This window comes from Aythya ferina, assembly GCF_964211825.1.
Source record: "Aythya ferina genome assembly, chromosome: 4".
Taxonomy (NCBI): domain Eukaryota; kingdom Metazoa; phylum Chordata; class Aves; order Anseriformes; family Anatidae; genus Aythya; species Aythya ferina.
In genome coordinates, this window is record NC_140300.1 from 29,035,739 (window position 1) to 29,053,338 (window position 17,600).

Sequence of the window (17,600 nt, forward strand, 5' to 3'; positions counted from 1 at the left end):
TTGCCAGGCTAGAATTACTTGTAGAACTATATCTGAACTTTTTTTTTTTTTTTTTTTTTAAATTAATTCTACTTCATGGAACATACACTGTGTTTTTTTCCTTGTTATCCATGGAGCTGCTCTAACTCGAAAGGAGTACTGATAGCTTCCAAAAGAAACAAACTATTCCTATGTCTAGGGACCAAGCAAGTTCATAAAATAAAAAATTGACTCTCTTAATTTCATCTGGCCTATTTAAAATATTTTTCACCTTACTTGAGTTGCAAGGGTACAATTCTTTTATAAATCTGTCATTGTAAAAGTGCATTAAACTGAAACTGCAAGAATGGAAAAAAAAAAAAAAATCAAGCTTTTTCTTAGATGCTTGCCTATCACAGTGAAACAAAAAAAGCATTTTGGTCTGTTGGTTTTCTTTATTAATGAGTTCCTGTTGCTCTGAGTGGTGACACCACTTTGAAGGCACTCCATAAATTGCTAGTGTTAGTGTTTTCAGCTGCAGAAAAAAATCAAATCCCAGTCTAAAATGCATTGGAAGTACCTGCTTGCTTTCAGCTTTGATTTATGAGCTGAGCTGTTTCTCCCCACAAGGCAGTTGGCCCATCCCCCTTCACTCGTAGAGACCCCCCTACCTGTTCCAGGAGCCTTTCCCATCGGCTGATATTTCATATTTTTTGTAGTTGCATCTCTGTTCTGGCTTATGTTTGTGCTGTGACCTGCTGGCCTGTCCAGGTTTGTCGTCTCTCCTGTTTCTAGCTGATCAGGGCCAAGTTACTAGAGGATATCTCAGCAAAACGCACAAAATGAGTTTGTGTGTGATACTTCGATATTGCCTCTGCTCTCTGCTGGCCCAGTCCTCCAGCCACCCAGTTCGGGCCCAGCGTCCTGGTCCTCCTTTGTGTTCAGGAGACCTCTCAGCTTTGTCTTACAACAGATGCCAGCTTTATTTTATATCAGAAGCAGGTAGTTTCTGTGAGGAAGGAATGCTCCTTCTCCCACCAGTGGGGAAAAAATAACAATTGGCACAATACAGAAGTTTTTACTGGTGCAATACAGGATTTGCTCTAGGGGCTGGAGGGACAGAGAAGAAGATTTCACATAACATACTCTGCAGCGAGAATGATCTTTATTAATAGTGATTGGGGTGTAAATGACTGCCAAAACCTGGGGAGAGGCAGCGGGGAGGTGTCTGGCCGCCCAGGGTTGTGCTCTTCGGACTTTGCACTGCTCTGCAGCTCCCCTCACCTTTGGGACCTTGGCCAGTATTTCAGGTGTTATAGTTCCAAGCAGGAATTGTCTTATAAAAAATGAATCAGCTGAGGAAATCCCAAGTTCTGCAGAATATCTTTTTTCACTGGAGAAGGAAACAGATAGCCAATACCTCTACCACATTGACGTCAAGTGTTTAATGCATGTCAAGAAACCTTAGATAAAACCCAGAATACCAAAAGGGTCTTCCATGAATAAGTCTTGTCCTGGTAAAATGAATTTTTGTCCCTCCTCTTACATAATGGATGGGTGCTGTAGTGGTGAATCAGAAGCTGTTGTAGTCCCTTCCTTTCTAAGCATCTCACATGCATCGCAGAATACAGAGCTATTATAAGCTTTGTCTTACCCTGTATGCTCCCATGTGCAGCCCCGTGCCTGGGTAACATCTCTTGCATTTTCTTAACCCTTCTGTCAATGCCCTGACACGTACAAACGCCACTAGCTGCTGTCACTGTGCTCAGGACGCATATCCCACGTGTCCTAAAATCCCTTGACTGCCACTCGCTCTTGTAACCTGTACCAGGGGCATTTCCCCTAGAAGACGGGGAAAGAAGAAGGCAACTCCGGCTGCTACTGAAATCTGCACCAAGTTCCTCGCACTTCCTCCCTGCCACGGTCCCCAGCCCATCCCACACGTTCCCAGAGTGGCCTGCCTGCTCCAGGCTTGGCTGGGCTTTTCTGTGCTGCCTTGGTCAGGAGAGAGCATCCTCCTCTTTCTGGGTCAGGGGGCAGGATGGTGAAATAAAAGGAGGGGTGAGGAACTTGTGGCCTCCAGGAGTGCTCACTGTGGTTCTCAGTAAAAATATCGGGCACACAAATAGCAGGGCTGGCTGGAAAAGCTGTAACTTACAGCTGGGGAAAGGAGGAAAGGAGCTTACAAATGGTGGGAGGTAAGACACCTGCTAGAGTAAAGTAGTGAAGAAGTGGAAAGGAGCAGCATCTACTTGGCTTTAGTTCTTCTGTTTACTGTCATCTGAACGCACAAGCACTGCTCTTCACTCTCCTCCTGCATTAACCTCTCTTCCTTGCCAATGCCAGTAACTGTGGCACTCCTCGTGTGGCGGAGGTTGAGTCCTTTTACCTTGAAGCGAGTCAGATAAGGTTTTACTTTCCCTGTTATTTCCTTGTTACGTAAAGAGAAGTGTTGAAGTAGCTTTCTTTGCTCTGGGTGCTAAAGTTTATTTTATGGTGCCTGTTTGAACTTTACTAGAATCTATGGTGCTGATTCATGTTTCCTAACATCTGTTTCAGCTGCGTGCATTTTCTTTGGCAGGTACAGTCTCTGGGAGGAAGGAAATAACAAAACAGTCTGTCTATGGCAATGTTCTTGCCTCTCCAGGTGGCAAGGGAAGGCATGTTTCTGGAAAGCAAGATTGGTTCTTGCTGTGTTATGGATCCTGTATGTAGTATTACTAGTTTCTATCAGGTAATCCAAGAATACCTCATGCTTTCTGTGGGGCAAGGTCTGCAAGAAATAGTATCTCTTACAAGATCACTTGATACTCTTGGAAAAACAGACAAGCATTGGCAGGCTATTTTAACTTAGCTTTGCCTAGGTGTTTTCTGAGACTATTGCATCTGCACCAATCTGCCGTCTTTGATCCATCCCAATCTTGTTGTCATTTAACATTTCTCAAGTATTGATTTCATCTCTGGTTATGTTGTCTCAGCTCTGTCACCATGGGACTGTTGCTTACTGTCCGCTTACACTCTCGCTAAATGTCTCACAGCTGGGACTTGACCTCCTTGCTGGGAAGCCATGTCGCTGAGCCTGAACGCCAGCCTTTTTCATGTCGATCTTATTCCCTCTTGTTAGCTTAAACGTTTCCTCAGGCTCCTTGGTGTTAGCATCTGCTTTGTATGTCTGGGCTGTGTCCATCTGTCACCCCCAGCTGGTTTTTTGTTTGGTTGGGTGGGTTTTGTTATGGATGGAAGAGAGGGCAATGGGCTAAGGGAAGATCATGGGGGGGAAAAAATGTCCAGGAAACATCTTTCCCACTGAAATTTGATGAACCCTATAGGTAGAGGAGCTCATCTTAAAACTTGGGAACATGACCAAGCAGAGCAGAGCCTGCCCTCCTCCTTCCTTGTTTCCAAACGGCTTGGTTCCCGCTCCTGGAGGAGTGAAGACGCCTCTCTGGGGAACACTGCTCCTGGGTCTAAAGCCAAGAGCATCAGCAAAAACCAAAGTCATCACAGACTTTTTGTTTTCACTGTAGAAATGTGGTTAGAGATGTCCATCAACTTTCACTCTTACCATGGTATTTTGGTTCTTTTTCTCCTTAACTGCTACACTGTGCCTGCAGCTCAGTGTCTCATGCCCTCTCCCTGCCGTGTGGTTCATAACATTACATGTGTGTGGATTTCCATTCTCTGAACTTCATAATTCATGTCTTCATTATTCTATTACAGCACATTTTCTGGCCATTACACCCCCTGACAAGGAACACTGTTATTTTGGACACAGCCCGTGTGCAGTGCCTCGTGTTACAGACAGGCCTTACAGGCAGGTGCTGCACTTCACATCCGAACAGGTGTCTGGGAAACCTCCACAAACCCACCTGCAAGACTCAGGCTTAAAAAATCTTGGCCATGATAACTTTCATTCTTAAAAGTCACTACAAATCCTGCTTTTATATTTCCCCTGAACCACCGTGGTTCTGCCCATCAGCTGATGTCCTTGCTGGGTCCATTCTGCTTGGAGAGACCTCTTCCCTGCAAGTTCTTTCTCTCTTCCCCACTCTGGGTGCCCCAGCACCACAGCAAAGACAACAAGCTGCAAGGAACCAACGCCTTGCTACTTATTAGGTCTCTTTCTGTGACTGTGTGAGGCTCATTTCACTTGAAAATTATTTTTCAAATGCTTTCAGTGGTATCTCCTCTGTGCCATCCACATGTCAGCAGTTCTGCCTCACCTCTGCAGTGTGCCTGCTGTTTGGGGTATATTGCTTCTTTTCCTTCCACTCTTTCAAATCTCTTCCCATGTAATAGCTGCAGTTAAATTTTGGTCCACCCATGCTTGTGTGAGGGCTCTGTGCAGTTTTTGAGGAATCACAGTGGATTTGGGTGACATCTGAGTAGTTTAACTACAAGCTATCTGACAGGGATTTGCTGGCTGGTGCAGTTACTAACACTTTGCCAGCTGAAGTCCAAAGGCTGTGCCTGATTTACAGGCAATAAAAGCCATTACACCAACCTTAATCTTTACAGGAGAGAGCCTCGGAGTGAGAGATGGTGTGAGGGGAGGAGCTCTTCCTCTTGGTCTCCTGTCTGCTGCCAGGAGCAAAGGGATCACCAGCTGCCTTCGTGATGCCGCTGCTCTCCGCTTTACCTGGCTCCTTGTTGGGCTGTGCGTGTCTTTGAGCAGCTGACAAATTGTGTGACAGGGTACAGGTTATTCTCATTTGCTCTGCTACTCCTCTGGAAGAAGCTGGGGAGGGAGCAGCGACCATATGCGCTGTGTTATTCAGCGAGCGTGGCCAACTCTGTTTATCTGTCACCCTCACACCTCGCGTTTTGCTGCAATTCCAAACTGATCTGCTGCTAAGTGCATACAGTGATCTGAACGACAGAGCCCTGTACAACAGGCAGAAACAGGCTTAATTGCTGTTCTCCCGTGTTCTCCTGGGGCTGGATTTGTAGGAATTGTGTTTGAGGGATTAAGGAGAAGAGGAAATGGCCCACGTGAGCCGTCCTGGCTCTGTCAGCAACTGCCCTTGGCACAAGCTGACAGCACTGGGTACCCCAACCTTCAGCCTTATCTGTCCCGTGTTTTCCTTTCTGAAGCATAGACAGGCAAGAGGGATGAGTCACATTTGAGCTCGAGCATCAGAGACTTGGAAGGATTTCGCACAGGGAGTTTGTTGCTGCACTGCCAATGTTTTGGTTCCTTTTTTTTTGTAATTGTTTTCCTGTTACAGGACAGATTTTACCCTGTTGGTGATATCATCCCATGTCTTTCTCTATAAAATCTCATGACAAATTTGCATGCTAGACTTTGCCTTAGCGGTTAGGGCTGGCTGCTCCTCATGTCTGCACTGTCAGGACCGGGAAAGGTGCATGCAGCCCTTGCAGGGACGGCTGTTGGTTGTGACTCACGGAGCCTGATTTAAAGAATTCATGCATAGCAATGTGACAACTGTGATGGTGCTGGGTGGAGTGGGAAACTGCCAAGGGATGCGCTGAATCACATGGAGAAAAACAGACCCTGGTTGGAGATGACCATGTTGGCTTTTACCCGTTTTGTGTTGAGGGCTGTGTTGGTCTGTCTTGTTCAACACCCGGCCTCGCAGCTGGAGCAGCGGGGTAGGTTTGGAGCTGACAAGGTGAAGCACAGCTTCACCACAGACCTCCAGAAGAGGAAGGGATAAGGGGATGGGGGGTGGCTAACACAGTGAGAAGCTTTTTTTAACAAAATAATGCTGCTGAATTGATTTGTACAGTAGATTACATTAAATGGCATCACACAGCCTTCCTTTCCAAAGGAGGCTGAGGGGGCGGGCATTGCGGGAGCTGTGCAGGAGCAGCTCCGTCCCCACTCCTGGGCCTGGTACCAGCCCTTTCCCTCCTGTACGTGCTGTCAGTTGATTTATGAGTTTTTGCAGGCAGTCTGAAGCGCGTGAACGGCTGGGGCAGCCGTGGCCTAAAGCAATAATGTGTCTCTCTCTGCCAGCCTGTCTGGGGCTTTGTGTACCGATGCTTTTCTCTGAAGCTGGAATAGAGCAGCAAGCAGGCTGGAGATGTGAGTTGGCTGGTGCACGGCATGCAGAGCTAAGGGACAGGGAGAAGCAAACTCCTGTCCCCATTTTCCTTCTGGGGTGCTGTCTTATTAGTAAAATTATGCAGCTTCGGTGGAGATTGTTTCCCTAAGCTGTTTTTGAGGTTCATAATCCAGCAGTTCATCTTTTTATCTCCACGCTGCTACTGGGGTGCTGTGTTGTCCTAAAGAAGTTGCGCAAATGCCGTGAGCCTTAACTGCTGAACGAGAAGATGATGCTGGGTAAACCTCTTAGGGATTTGTCAAGGAAATGCGGCATTAGTATCTATTGCATCTTTGACTTCTTACTTCGATGTAGGTTTCCTGCTTCATCCATAATCGGGTGCAGATGCCCTCAGATTCACAAGGAGCCTCCTGCAGCTTTCTTGCTCTTTGTGCAAGTTTGTCCCCACCCCTGGGTTCAGCTGGGGCTGGCTGGCACCCTGCTAGCTTGGAAACCCCCCGTCACTGGAAGCAGCCAGGTGGCAACGTGCTTTGGTGTTTTCTCTCTCACTGATACTCCACTGTTATTCCTCTGGCAGCTGCTCTGGGGAGTCACCCAGACGTGGCTTCGCCATACGCAGATATGGCAGAGTGGGGCACGAAACCTGATGTGGCACTGCCAGGTGCTGCTGCAGGAGGGAAATCTATGAGAGTTACAAAACTCTGTGTCACCAGTACAACAGGATGCTTCTCCAGCTGGGCTGTGATGGGAGGCTGGAAGGTTTTTTAAAAGCCACTAGTTTGTTTTAAGTAGACTCACTGCAAAATTGCATAGAGGTAGAAAAGAAATGAAGTTTTTGGCAGTTATATGTTTTAGAAATTCTTTGGTGCATCCCAGCCCAGAGAAATTAACCCCTTCTTGACAACGGTTAGTAAGTTTTATTTAAATACATGTTGATAGAAAAGCAGTTTGCAGCTGCATTTATTTTCTTCAAACTTTTGTGGGGTGGGAAAAAAATCGCTTCTGGTTAGCTTGTTTTATTTCTTGGTCCTGTCTTCATGTCTGCTTTGTCTTTTTGCTGTGCTTTTTTGGTGAAGCTTTTAAAAATTGAAATATCTCAAGGAAGAAGTGCTTGGTCAAAATCTGTCCCTTTCTCAGTTACTTTGGGGGTTCAGAAAAATGTTTATTGAAGTAACCCACCAGCAAACCAACAGGACTTTGTCCTGTGCCCTTCTCTCATTTGCAAATCGACTTGCCTGGTTGTGAGGCCCCGTAAGTAGAGTACAGCAGGTGACTTTCAATTGCTTTCAACTGCACGCAGGGGATCCTGCACCTGCCTGAGTGGGGAAACCAAAGCAGTGCATGTCTTTTGGTAAAAAGGCCAAAACAAAAGCATGGCATAAGCCTAAAAATGATCCCCAGTGTTACATTCTTGCTCAGTAAAATTATCCTTTCCCCTTATCCAGACGTTCAGCTGATGCCTCCAAGCAGACCCTTAAACCCGGGAGCAGATGTTTTAATGCTCTTACTTTTGCTCTGCCGGTGCTGTACGTCAGCAGGGAGTTGCAGCCCAGCATTTACATCGCAGGCGCTGGGCTGCTTCAGGCTGCTGCTTTGCTCTTTGACCTCATTCTCCCTTTGAACGTGGTACCGCGGTGAGTGCTGGCGAGTTGCGCCGGGGGCCGCTTCCCTCAGCCCTGCCTGTGTTTGCCTTGTAATCCGCAGACAAGAAAAAAGCAGGCAAGTTCCAGCCTTTCAAGAAGCTCTTCGGCAAGCGGAAGAAAAGGGAGCCCGCCTCAGACTGCGAGGAAGCCAAACTAAAGCCAAGCCACTCCTTCGGGAACGTCTGCAACGGCGCCTTCTCCTCCGATGAAGAGCCCAACGGTGGTCTGAGGTAGGAGCGGACAGCTGGGGAGCTGTGCAAACACGAGGCTCGGTGTCCCTGCTTTTAAGGGGCAGGGCTTGATGGTAGAAAGTTGTACGCAGGTTTTTGGGAAGCACGTGCATCTTTTCTGAACATGACACCTGCTGCTGTCATGACACCAAGGTCCCGCTGCTTGCACAAGCTGCTTGCTGGGAGCATGTGCCCGTGGACAAGAAGGGAATCCCAGGGCTGAGCAGAAATTAATTTTAATCCTGTTCCGTGATGTAGCATCCCTGAGCAGTCATATTAATGGCATCCCTGCTTAAAAGCAATTTCCCAATTTTAAAAAATTTTAAAAAATTGGGAAAGGGAATCTTGAACTGGCTGCCACAGATGCTTTATTGCATGCTTTTCCCTGCAAGGTGATATTTCTGGGTTCGGATGGAAATGCTCTCTTTTGGTCCACACCTGTACAGTTTTTGCATTGTAATTAGGGTCAACAAACAGGCTGCTTTTATTCTGATCCTATTTGAATGTGGAATAGAAGGGGGAAGGGAGGGGAGAGGGACACCTGGTGATCAGGTATATTCCAGTGCCAAGAAGCGATGGGAAGAGAACACAAGAATTTGCTGCAGAAACAATGGGAGGGATTAGTATATCAGAAGCATGACCCTCCACTTTATTTTCAATGGTGCAAAATCACAGCTGTAAAGATGTGAGATGTCTTGAAACTTAAACATATCTATAATTTTGTTTTGTTCTGTAAGTTCTTGGTTTCCCCTTTGGTTTCTTCAGTGCAATCTCATATGTCTCTTTCACCTGTCCCAAAGTTTCAGCAAATGGAGACTGAAGGTAGCAGTGTTGTAGCTGGGGGATGTGGCTGGCTGCTGTGGCACTGCATTACCTGCACACAGGATGCCGAGCAGTTGTAGGAAGTCACTGTATCTTTTGCCTCAAGAGCAGACTAGTGAGTAAGAGCAAAACAAAAAGCATCATCTCGCTCCCAGGGATTTCCCATTCTGTGTAACTGAAAATTCAGTGCTGTGCCCAGACACAGACAGTGACAGGGAGGGGAGCTTGCCTCACTCCACAACAGCCAAGTGAAGGGGTGGCAGACCCTCCTGAGGCTGTTAAATGCTGGCGTTTTTAAACATGGGCAACTTCTTTTTCTAATTAATAAAGGCATTAAGTCCCTAGTGGAATAAATCAGTTCTCATGATGTAAATCACAGGAGATGAGCAAATATGGAGGGTCCCAAGTCTCAAGTGGGATGTTTCTTTCTGTGCAAGTGATTCATGAGAGCTTCTTCTGCATTAGCCTGCTAGAAATTATCTCACACAGAACTCTGCTTTCCCTGTCAGGCTTCGTGGTACAAATGTAGGTGGGATTTGATAACAATTTTCAGTTTGCAGGTAGCATCTGCCACATTTAGCCATCCTACAACGTGCATAGATGTTCAGCGTGGTGCATTAAAGCACTTTTGGGAGCTTAGCTTTGCCAACCTTTTCAGTTTTCAGCAGCGTGGCTTTCATCCACTATATTTTTTTTGCCTGTAGTATAACTTCAAATGTTTATGAATTAAATGCAGAGATCAGCTATTTAAGTAAACTACCATACACAGTTGTTTACAAGTTGTCTGCCAGTAAATGCATTACCATACCTTTCAGCATTCATACAGAAATGAACCAAAGGGAATCTAAATAACTACTAGTGTATTTATATAAAACTAAATGCCTGAATAGTTTTATAAACTCCTCTGCTTCAAACTCTAAGAACGTAGAAAGATAGCATGTCTAAAACTAATAGTAATAAAAGTTCCAATTTTGCAAAAATTAAAAATAAAAAAAAAAAAAAGGAAATGCTTACATTCCCTGAATGGAGCTACATTTCTTAAGTAGCCTGTAAAGTACATTGATTTGTTGTTTGCAGACATTTCATGTGGAGTTTTTGTTTAGGGGAGGAGAGATTTGCTGTTTTGAAAAGCTAAGTAAGCTCCTTCAGGAAGGTAAAAACAAGAAAAGAAATAAGTGTAGGCTAAATAAGACATCAATATTGCTTCTGAGAGCTAAGCTAATATTTCACTGCGTGCTATATTGGCTTACAAGCCTGCTCAGAGCAAGCGCCTGAATCTCTAATGGGGAACGCACCGACCAGGCGATGCAGACACACCATGAGAAATCCAGGTAATCTGCATGGGGTGTAGCTTCATCAGCTGAGTTGGAAGCAGGCTGGGAGCTCTGCCTGTCCATCCCTTCTCACAGCAACTTCTTGGACTCATCAGATGCAAATAACGCTCTTGGTAACCTGATGTATGCACTCTTCAACCCATATATTCATCTGTGTTGTTTTGCAATTCCCGGGCAGGAGGTTTGTTACTGCAATGTGTCTTGCCCTGCCTTCTGAGAGACTGGAATTCCTTTGCCTACTCTTACATTGCCCTTCTCAAGTTTAAGAAGTTAAAACTGTATCCATTAACTTTCTGTCCTAAGCATAAGAGCTGGGAGATAGAAGTGCTTATTACATGACAAGTTAAATTGCGTTTGTGGTGCTTCACTAAAGTCTCTAGAAGCTTCTGTTCTGAGGCTGTCAGACCTTTTATAACATTTAGTATTTGTGGTATTATTTTTCGTGAAGGACACTAAGCAGGCGTTGTGAGAAAAGACCTGCACAGTTTGTGATTCTGGGTTAATGTGCAGAGGCAGCTGGGGAATTGCATTTTACTTGTAGCAATATGGCAGTGCCTTTACTTGGGCTGAGTGCAATATTCCAAAGGACATGGCAATAACCTGTCAGCTCTGTAAAACTCAAGTGTGACAATATTGATCTTCCAGGAAAAAGTCTCCTGGGAATCTTCATTCTGTTGAATGTGCCTGGCCATGAAATTCGCCCTCTTTATTTGTAAATCCCTATCAAATTCCCCATAATCCCCATAAAACTGTTCTCACATCACCTTCATGGAGTCATCTTAATTAAGCTGGAATTGCTGAAAGATCTCAATTCTTTCTGTATGCTGCAGAGGACTGCCTGTGAAGAAGAAGGTGGGACAGATTTATTGTCTTGTAAACAGCTTTGCCTAGCTTTTGCTCAACCTTAGTCAGCAAGAACCGCTGTTGGGACTGGACCTGAACCACCCAGCTCTTTGCCCTAACAGAGCTGTGCAAAACCGCAGCAGTTAGCGCTCACCTCATGAATTCAGCTCCTTTTCTGCTTGTGGGGACTGCGTGCATAAGCAGAGTGGTTTCTGGGAATGTATTAGCTCCGTGAAAATGTCACATTTTGGCAAGCAACCTTGCTGCTTGCTTTTCAAGATGTATCCCTGTTGCACTTAATCAGATAATTCGGTGAGATCATATAATTGCATTATTTCACACCCGTGACTGTGGAAGCCATAAGCATTGCTTTGCAAATACAAAGCTTGGTTTCTGACAGCCTTACTGGTAGAACTTCACAATTATCTTTCCTTGAGAATTATCCTGACATCTTGTCAGGACACTTAATGTCTGGAGATGTGAACTGGACACTTGCAGGACTGGAGGAGAACCTTTCAGCACTTTTGGTGATATTTGCCCAGTGTCTGCACTTGAAGACATGCTTAGTGTGGATTTAAGGTTTAAGGCAAGTATTTTGCACAGGTTTCATCATTAGGCCATATAGATAAGCAAAATAAGCAATAAAGGGTTTATGGACCAGAGCTGGGGCAGGGAGCATGCTGTGTTCCCATGCTGTGTCAGGAGTTTTATGGCTTGTGACTGGAAGTTCCCAGGAGGGACACCCTAGGGTGATAAACTGGGACACAGAGCCAAGACACAGTGTGATCCAAGGCCATACATCTGCACAGAGCTGCAAGCTGCGTGAGTGGCAGGCTCCTGAGAGGAGCAGAAATCTTCCTAATTTCTCCTGACAATCCAGGGGTAAATCTTTTTGTTTAAGAAGAGCAGAGGGAAGTCTGGGGAGAGGACAAAAAATGTATTTTATTATTGTCTTAAGAGACCTTCAGTTAGCAGTTTGCTGAAGATAATTTTTGTCGGAGTTCTTGTGAGTTGATGGACTGAGGACTAAGCAAAGAGCTCCTTCCACTGTAAGCGGGGAGAGAATGATGACAACAACTGATGCCGAGAAAGCCACAGTGATTCAATCCCTTTTTAACCTTCATCTTCTGTAAAAGAAGCAAAAAAAAAATTAAGAAAAATAAAAGGGGGTGGGGGGAGCAACACTAAATGTGCTTTCAGTATTGTGTCTGTTTTTAGCCTATGTGAACTTTGTTCCTATGAGTGCAGTTTATATTGAGGTTGTGCGTACACAGATGGCAGGGATATCGCAGTGTTGAGAGTAAGTCCTTCAAATAACGTGCAGGTTCTTCTGGCGGGTGCAGAACGGGACCTGTATTCTTGTGCTTGTTCTCACAGAAGTTAGAGATAGGAGAGGCTTGCTCAGTGCTCAGCCACCCTTTCTGTGATTGTTCCCAGCTGGCAATTTCCTCAAAAATAAATAAATAAATAAATAAATAAATAAATAAATAAATTATCCACCTGGTTTTGTAAACAGTGTGCTCAGCTTGGGAACTTCTGCAGGCAATTGTGGTCTTCTCCTCCAATAACAGAGTATTATATAAGTTAGGCCCAGGGTGTGATACCATTTATTCACTGTTACTCATCTCTCATATCTCCATTTTAGCATCTGAATATTTAATTATAATTTTGCATTTCTTGTGAATGAGAACAACTCATCTGCGTCAAATGTGGCCTTGGTTACTAACTGCTGATCAATGGCGTTCACTCCTGTTGTCATAGAGACTGACCTGAAAAATGAACGCAATTGTATTTTCCTCATTTCTCAAGTGACTCTCTATTATCATTCAGGTAATTACTTGGCATGTACTTTAAAATAATATTGATTGATTGGTGATTGACTGGTGATTGATTAAATAAGGCAAAAACTAACGATCAGGAGAACCTGCTTTGTCTCTTTCTGGACTTGATGTTGCCTCCTGAGCAAGCCAAGCCCCTGCTCTGACGGTATGTTCACCTTGCTGCTCACATTTCCATGACATTTTGATGGGTGATGCAGTTCATGTGAAGAGTATCTCCCGTGTTACTTTGGGGGGATAGTGAAAGGCGTAGGACAAGTGCTGTGATCTTCTTTTCTTAGTGTTGACCTTTGCTACCTGTACAGACCAGATTTGGTGCAGATGACAACCAGCAGGACACAAAGATTCGTGTTCCTGCTCCAGGCCACTCCAAGGATTTCATCAAAGGCTTGATCCCAAGGAACAGGCAGTCTGTATTCAGCATCTCCTTTAGGCAGACTCCTCAGACAAAGTACTTGTAGGCATGCAGTCTGTCCCCAAATTTCCGAAAGCAGCTCATGATATTTTCAGCTTTTCATAAAGTTTTGCTTCTACCTCCAACTCAAATTTGTAAGACTAATATATAAGCTTTTAATGGCTGTGTATTTTTTCCTCTGCATGACTATTAGAGCACTTGATCTCATGAAAATGATTCACCGACAGCTCAGCTGTTGAATTTCTAAATTTGAGAGTGGGGAGGAGGGAAATCCAACAACCTATAACTGTTAATTTGTAGGAATCTGCTTTGTTAAAATAGGAGGAATAAGAAAACTTTATTTAACGTATTGGTTTATTATCTGTTAGTATATTTATACATTCATAAATCCCTATGACGTGAAGGTGCTGACTAAACATGAAAATAACCAGACTCTGGACAGTCACAAGCTCTTGTGTTTTGGGTGCAGTTGAGTGTCCCAGTCCCATCTTGGACAATTCCTGACGCTGTTTTGACACATTTCCACCTGGATGTAGCAGTGGGCAGCTCTGTGTGAAGCAATCTAGACCACCAGTTACAAACTGATCTCTACCTACTAGCTCCTTCAAAGAGCTCCCCAAATGCCTTCCCTCTGTCACATCCATTTTGTTCATTGTGCAATTTTTCTTTTCCTATTAGCCTGATTACTCCAATTGGCTTTTGTCAGTTTCCTAATTTCCCTTATGAGTGCTTTCCTGACTCCAGTGGGATGCCTGGTAGCAGTGGTGCTTGGTGTGCACCTTCTTCTGGAGCCTTGTTAGCAGCACTCTGACACCTCAGATCTTGTCTTCCTCTCTATTATCGACTTGACAAAGTTCCAGAAGCTTTGTTCTAAGGTATGTGAGCTAGGATTTTTTTTACCACTTGTTGCAATTCTATCACTTACTAGTGATTTGCGGTAAATGCCATCATCCTGTCATTCATTTATTTTTTTTTTTTCAGCCACTGTTTGAGTGTAAAACCACCTCATTACATGCACCATAACGGGTATAAGATCGTGATCTCTTCGGTACTCTTTCACTCTGCAGTGGTCCTCAACATTTGAGCAGGTCCCGATCTCTGTCTTCTTTTTACTTATCTTTCATCCTCAACCCTGACCATGACTAGTTTATTTTTCACCTCAGTAATTCCAGAACTACTTCTATTTCTGGTCTTCACTTCTTCCATTGCGTGCACTGCCTTGCTGCCCAGGGCCCGGTCCCACAGTACCAAAGCAAGGATAGCAGGGACAGATTGTGGGATGGTGGCCAAGTTGAACCTGTGTGCAGATAAGGCAATATCTGGATGATAGGACAGGTTCCAGGCTGAGTTGGGAAATCAGTTTGTAGGTCAGGATCAGGTCCAGTGATCACCAGGCAGGTAGGTCCCCAGTAAGAGGGCAGGGCAAGCCAAGAAGTCAGTCTGCAAACTGAGGTGTGGATCAAGGGCCTTCATGGCCGGACATGGTTGTGGCAGAGCTGGAGCCAGTGCTCCTCCAGCACAGCTCAGGCAGCAACCAAAGCCCCCAGGTGTGATCACAAATATTGCCCCCAGTCCATGTGTGTAGGTGGAGGTCCCAGGTGAGGCTGGTCAGGGATGTTAAGGCTTATGAGGGCATTCAGGGCCCTGAGGTTTCTCAAGATTCATTTCTGTGCCCTTACTGCCCAAGATGTTGGTTACATTACTAGCATGTATTAATGATGCATCAGCTACTCAAAACTAGGCTCAATCCCTGCTTTTAAGGGACAATTTATGGCAAGTTCATAGGTTATGCGTCTCCTGGTGACACCATGCTGAAGCTTTGTGTAGCATAATGTTGCACGATGTCTTTTGAAATGAGCAGGGCTACTTAATCAGAGACTGTAGAACAGGTCCTTGACATCAGTGGGGCTCTGGTGGGTTATAATAATGGGATTGTGCAGTTTCCTCAGAGTTTGTGTCCTGAGGTTCAGCAGCTTTTGAAATCGACATGGACACATCTTTAGACTGAGCAGCGAAATGATCCCTAAGTTAACTTTATGAGAAAGAATCCTTCAGCTACCCTGCTGAAATATCTCCCTCTTGGCTGTTTAGCTTGCAAGGACCATGTTTATGGGTTTGCTAAAACAGTGGAGTAACACGCAGCCTAAGCTCAGCCGTAACTCACAGCCCTCACAGCAGCACGGACAATATTCCCCATCTGGGCATTATTTAGAACTAAAACTCACATTCCAGCACAACGTAAACAGATGAAAGAAAATAGCTAAAAATACAGCTCAGTATTACAGTCCATTTTCATCTATTAAAGTATTAATGCATCTCTGGAATGACTAGAAAATGCAATTTGTGTTTTTCATCTCTAGCTGCCCTGGGGACATTCATGAGAGAGGAAAGGAGTTGGAATCAGATTTCTTTTTTTTAAAACAAAGCATTAAGTAAAGGCAAGCTATCGCCTCGCCTGTCATTTCCTTGCAGCACTATTCTGGGAGGTGACTCTCAGATGTCTTTGAAGGGATTATATTAAGGGTCAATACCTGGCTAAAACACATTTGTTCTTGCTTTGCATACTTTGTGAAGTCTTAGTGTTGAAAATGGACGTATTTAAAAAGTTTGGGTCTTGGTTCGCTCTGTGAAACTGGTTTCTATCAGAAATCTACAAGAGTGGAAGTCATGAGACTGTTTTTGAGTCAGTCTCTATGAGCATGGAAGAACAGAACACCGCCTTCTTTCCCTTTATTTTCCAATTTCTATTTCTAACTTCTTAATATCAGAGTGGGAGGAACACTTATGAGATGCTGAAGAGGCAATTGGTGAGACGAGATTTCTGTACCACAGTAACGCATTGATGCACGATTATGCAAGAGCTGAGAGCTGAGTGTTAACCTGCTGGCAAAACTTTCTAAAGATTGCACATTTGTCTTTGAGAAGAGAAGTAAGGAGGTAAACTTAGCCTTGTATTCTGTGCAGCATTGCCCCTGCGTATACCCTGGGGTACTTAAAGGTTTAGTCCCACAGCAGTATTAAATGATCGAAGTCCAGGCTGCAGTCATCCAACTCTTTCCAGCAGCTCTCTGGGCACGCCTTCGCCAGCTGGCATGGGTGCTTGTGCCAAACCAGGAAATTATGAGGGTTTTTTTGTTGTTTGTTTTCTCTAGTTATTTATTCACCCAAATCAGTTCTCTCAATTGTTTCACATGAACCACTAAGCAGGCACCAAAGAGGTGACAGGAATGCATGAGGAGGACGGGTAATACCTCACCCAGTCCTCATGTGGAGTAGCCAGACCTGATGTAAGAACCCATCCTAAACAGACACAGGTGCGTAGCCATGCATGACTGCTGGGCATCTGAAGAAAAATCTCTTTGTCTGTCTTCATGAAAGAGAAGTAAGACTTTTCTTGTAGGCTTTTGGTGGTCCTATTCTGCCATGAAGCATTCATTTCATGTTTCCTAGTTTCTTAGCACACACACAGCACACACTCAGCAAGAGTGAGTAATGGAAAGAGGGTTTACTGCACGTTTTTTTGCAAGTCAAATTCACGTATAGATACATTAGGTTTATGATACTATCAACATATATGTAATCGGTTTTACCTGTGGTTTTCTGGGATTCTTCCAGAAGTCTAAAATACCAACAGAAGGTGTTCTCCCTTTCCAGAGGAATGAATTAACTCAGCGCTGAGTTAAACAGAGTCTGAGAAACATATTCATTTTGAGCTGAAGAAAGCTAGTTAGGGGCAAAATGCATCTGAGGCAACTGTTTTTATAGCTAAATACACTGAGACCTGGATTCAGAGCCCATGTTGTGGTCAAGTCCTCATCTATGGTTAAGATGTGCTGTGGTCTTCCATATCTTGCTCTGTTCCCTCCATGTGACACTTCTGTCCTCGTTATTTGTAGAAGTCCTGTGGAGTGGTTGGGACTGCTGGACTCTCTTGGGGTACCCTCAAGATAAAGGCATATTCTGGTATACTCTTTTTGTGCCAAAGCCCCTGTGTGTCAAAAAAAAACTAGTATGTTCTCAAAATGTAGCAGGTATTTCATCCTAACAATCTAAAGGTGAAAAGTGGTCTCTTAGTTTTGCTGAGAAGTTGAATATTCTTTTCGTGTCTACGGGAATCTGAAGTGAGACAAAGGTGTAGCGAAGAAAACTTTGAGAACGAATGGGATTTTCATTCAAACTTTGCTCCAACTATATGAAAATGACTTCTGAAAATTTGTGTATTGGAAGTGAAACTGGAGCACAATAATTGGGTAGTAACCCATCTTCAGAAATCAGGTCTTTAAGGATTTGCTCTAAGTGCTTTGTATTTTGGAATAGCTCATCCATAATTTATTTAATTCAGTCAGGTGTTTAGAAGTGAGTCAGATGGTGATTCAATTATTTTCAGCACAAACAGCCTCTGAAGTGTCACTGTCAGCGTTATCAACACAAGTGCTTATAAATTGATGCCCCTGTTTTCCCAGATCTCTTGGAAGTGATACAGCAGTT

The 17,600-nt window shown here is 44.4% G+C and overlaps 1 protein-coding gene across 9 annotated transcripts in view; it reads left to right on the top strand.

Annotated features, from left to right (window-relative positions):
* Positions 1-17,600, top strand: part of CRACD (capping protein inhibiting regulator of actin dynamics) — a 122,739-nt gene that overhangs the window by 75,659 nt on the left and 29,480 nt on the right. For 8 of the 9 annotated variants that reach the window (XM_084517850.1, XM_084517844.1, XM_084517851.1 and 5 more), the window contains one exon: positions 7,692-7,860. The exons of the other annotated variant lie outside the window; for it this stretch is intronic. In XM_084517850.1, the coding sequence (XP_084373976.1) occupies positions 7,692-7,860 (169 nt within the window). The remainder of the gene's footprint in view (positions 1-7,691; positions 7,861-17,600) is intronic. 9 annotated transcript variants of the gene reach the window in all.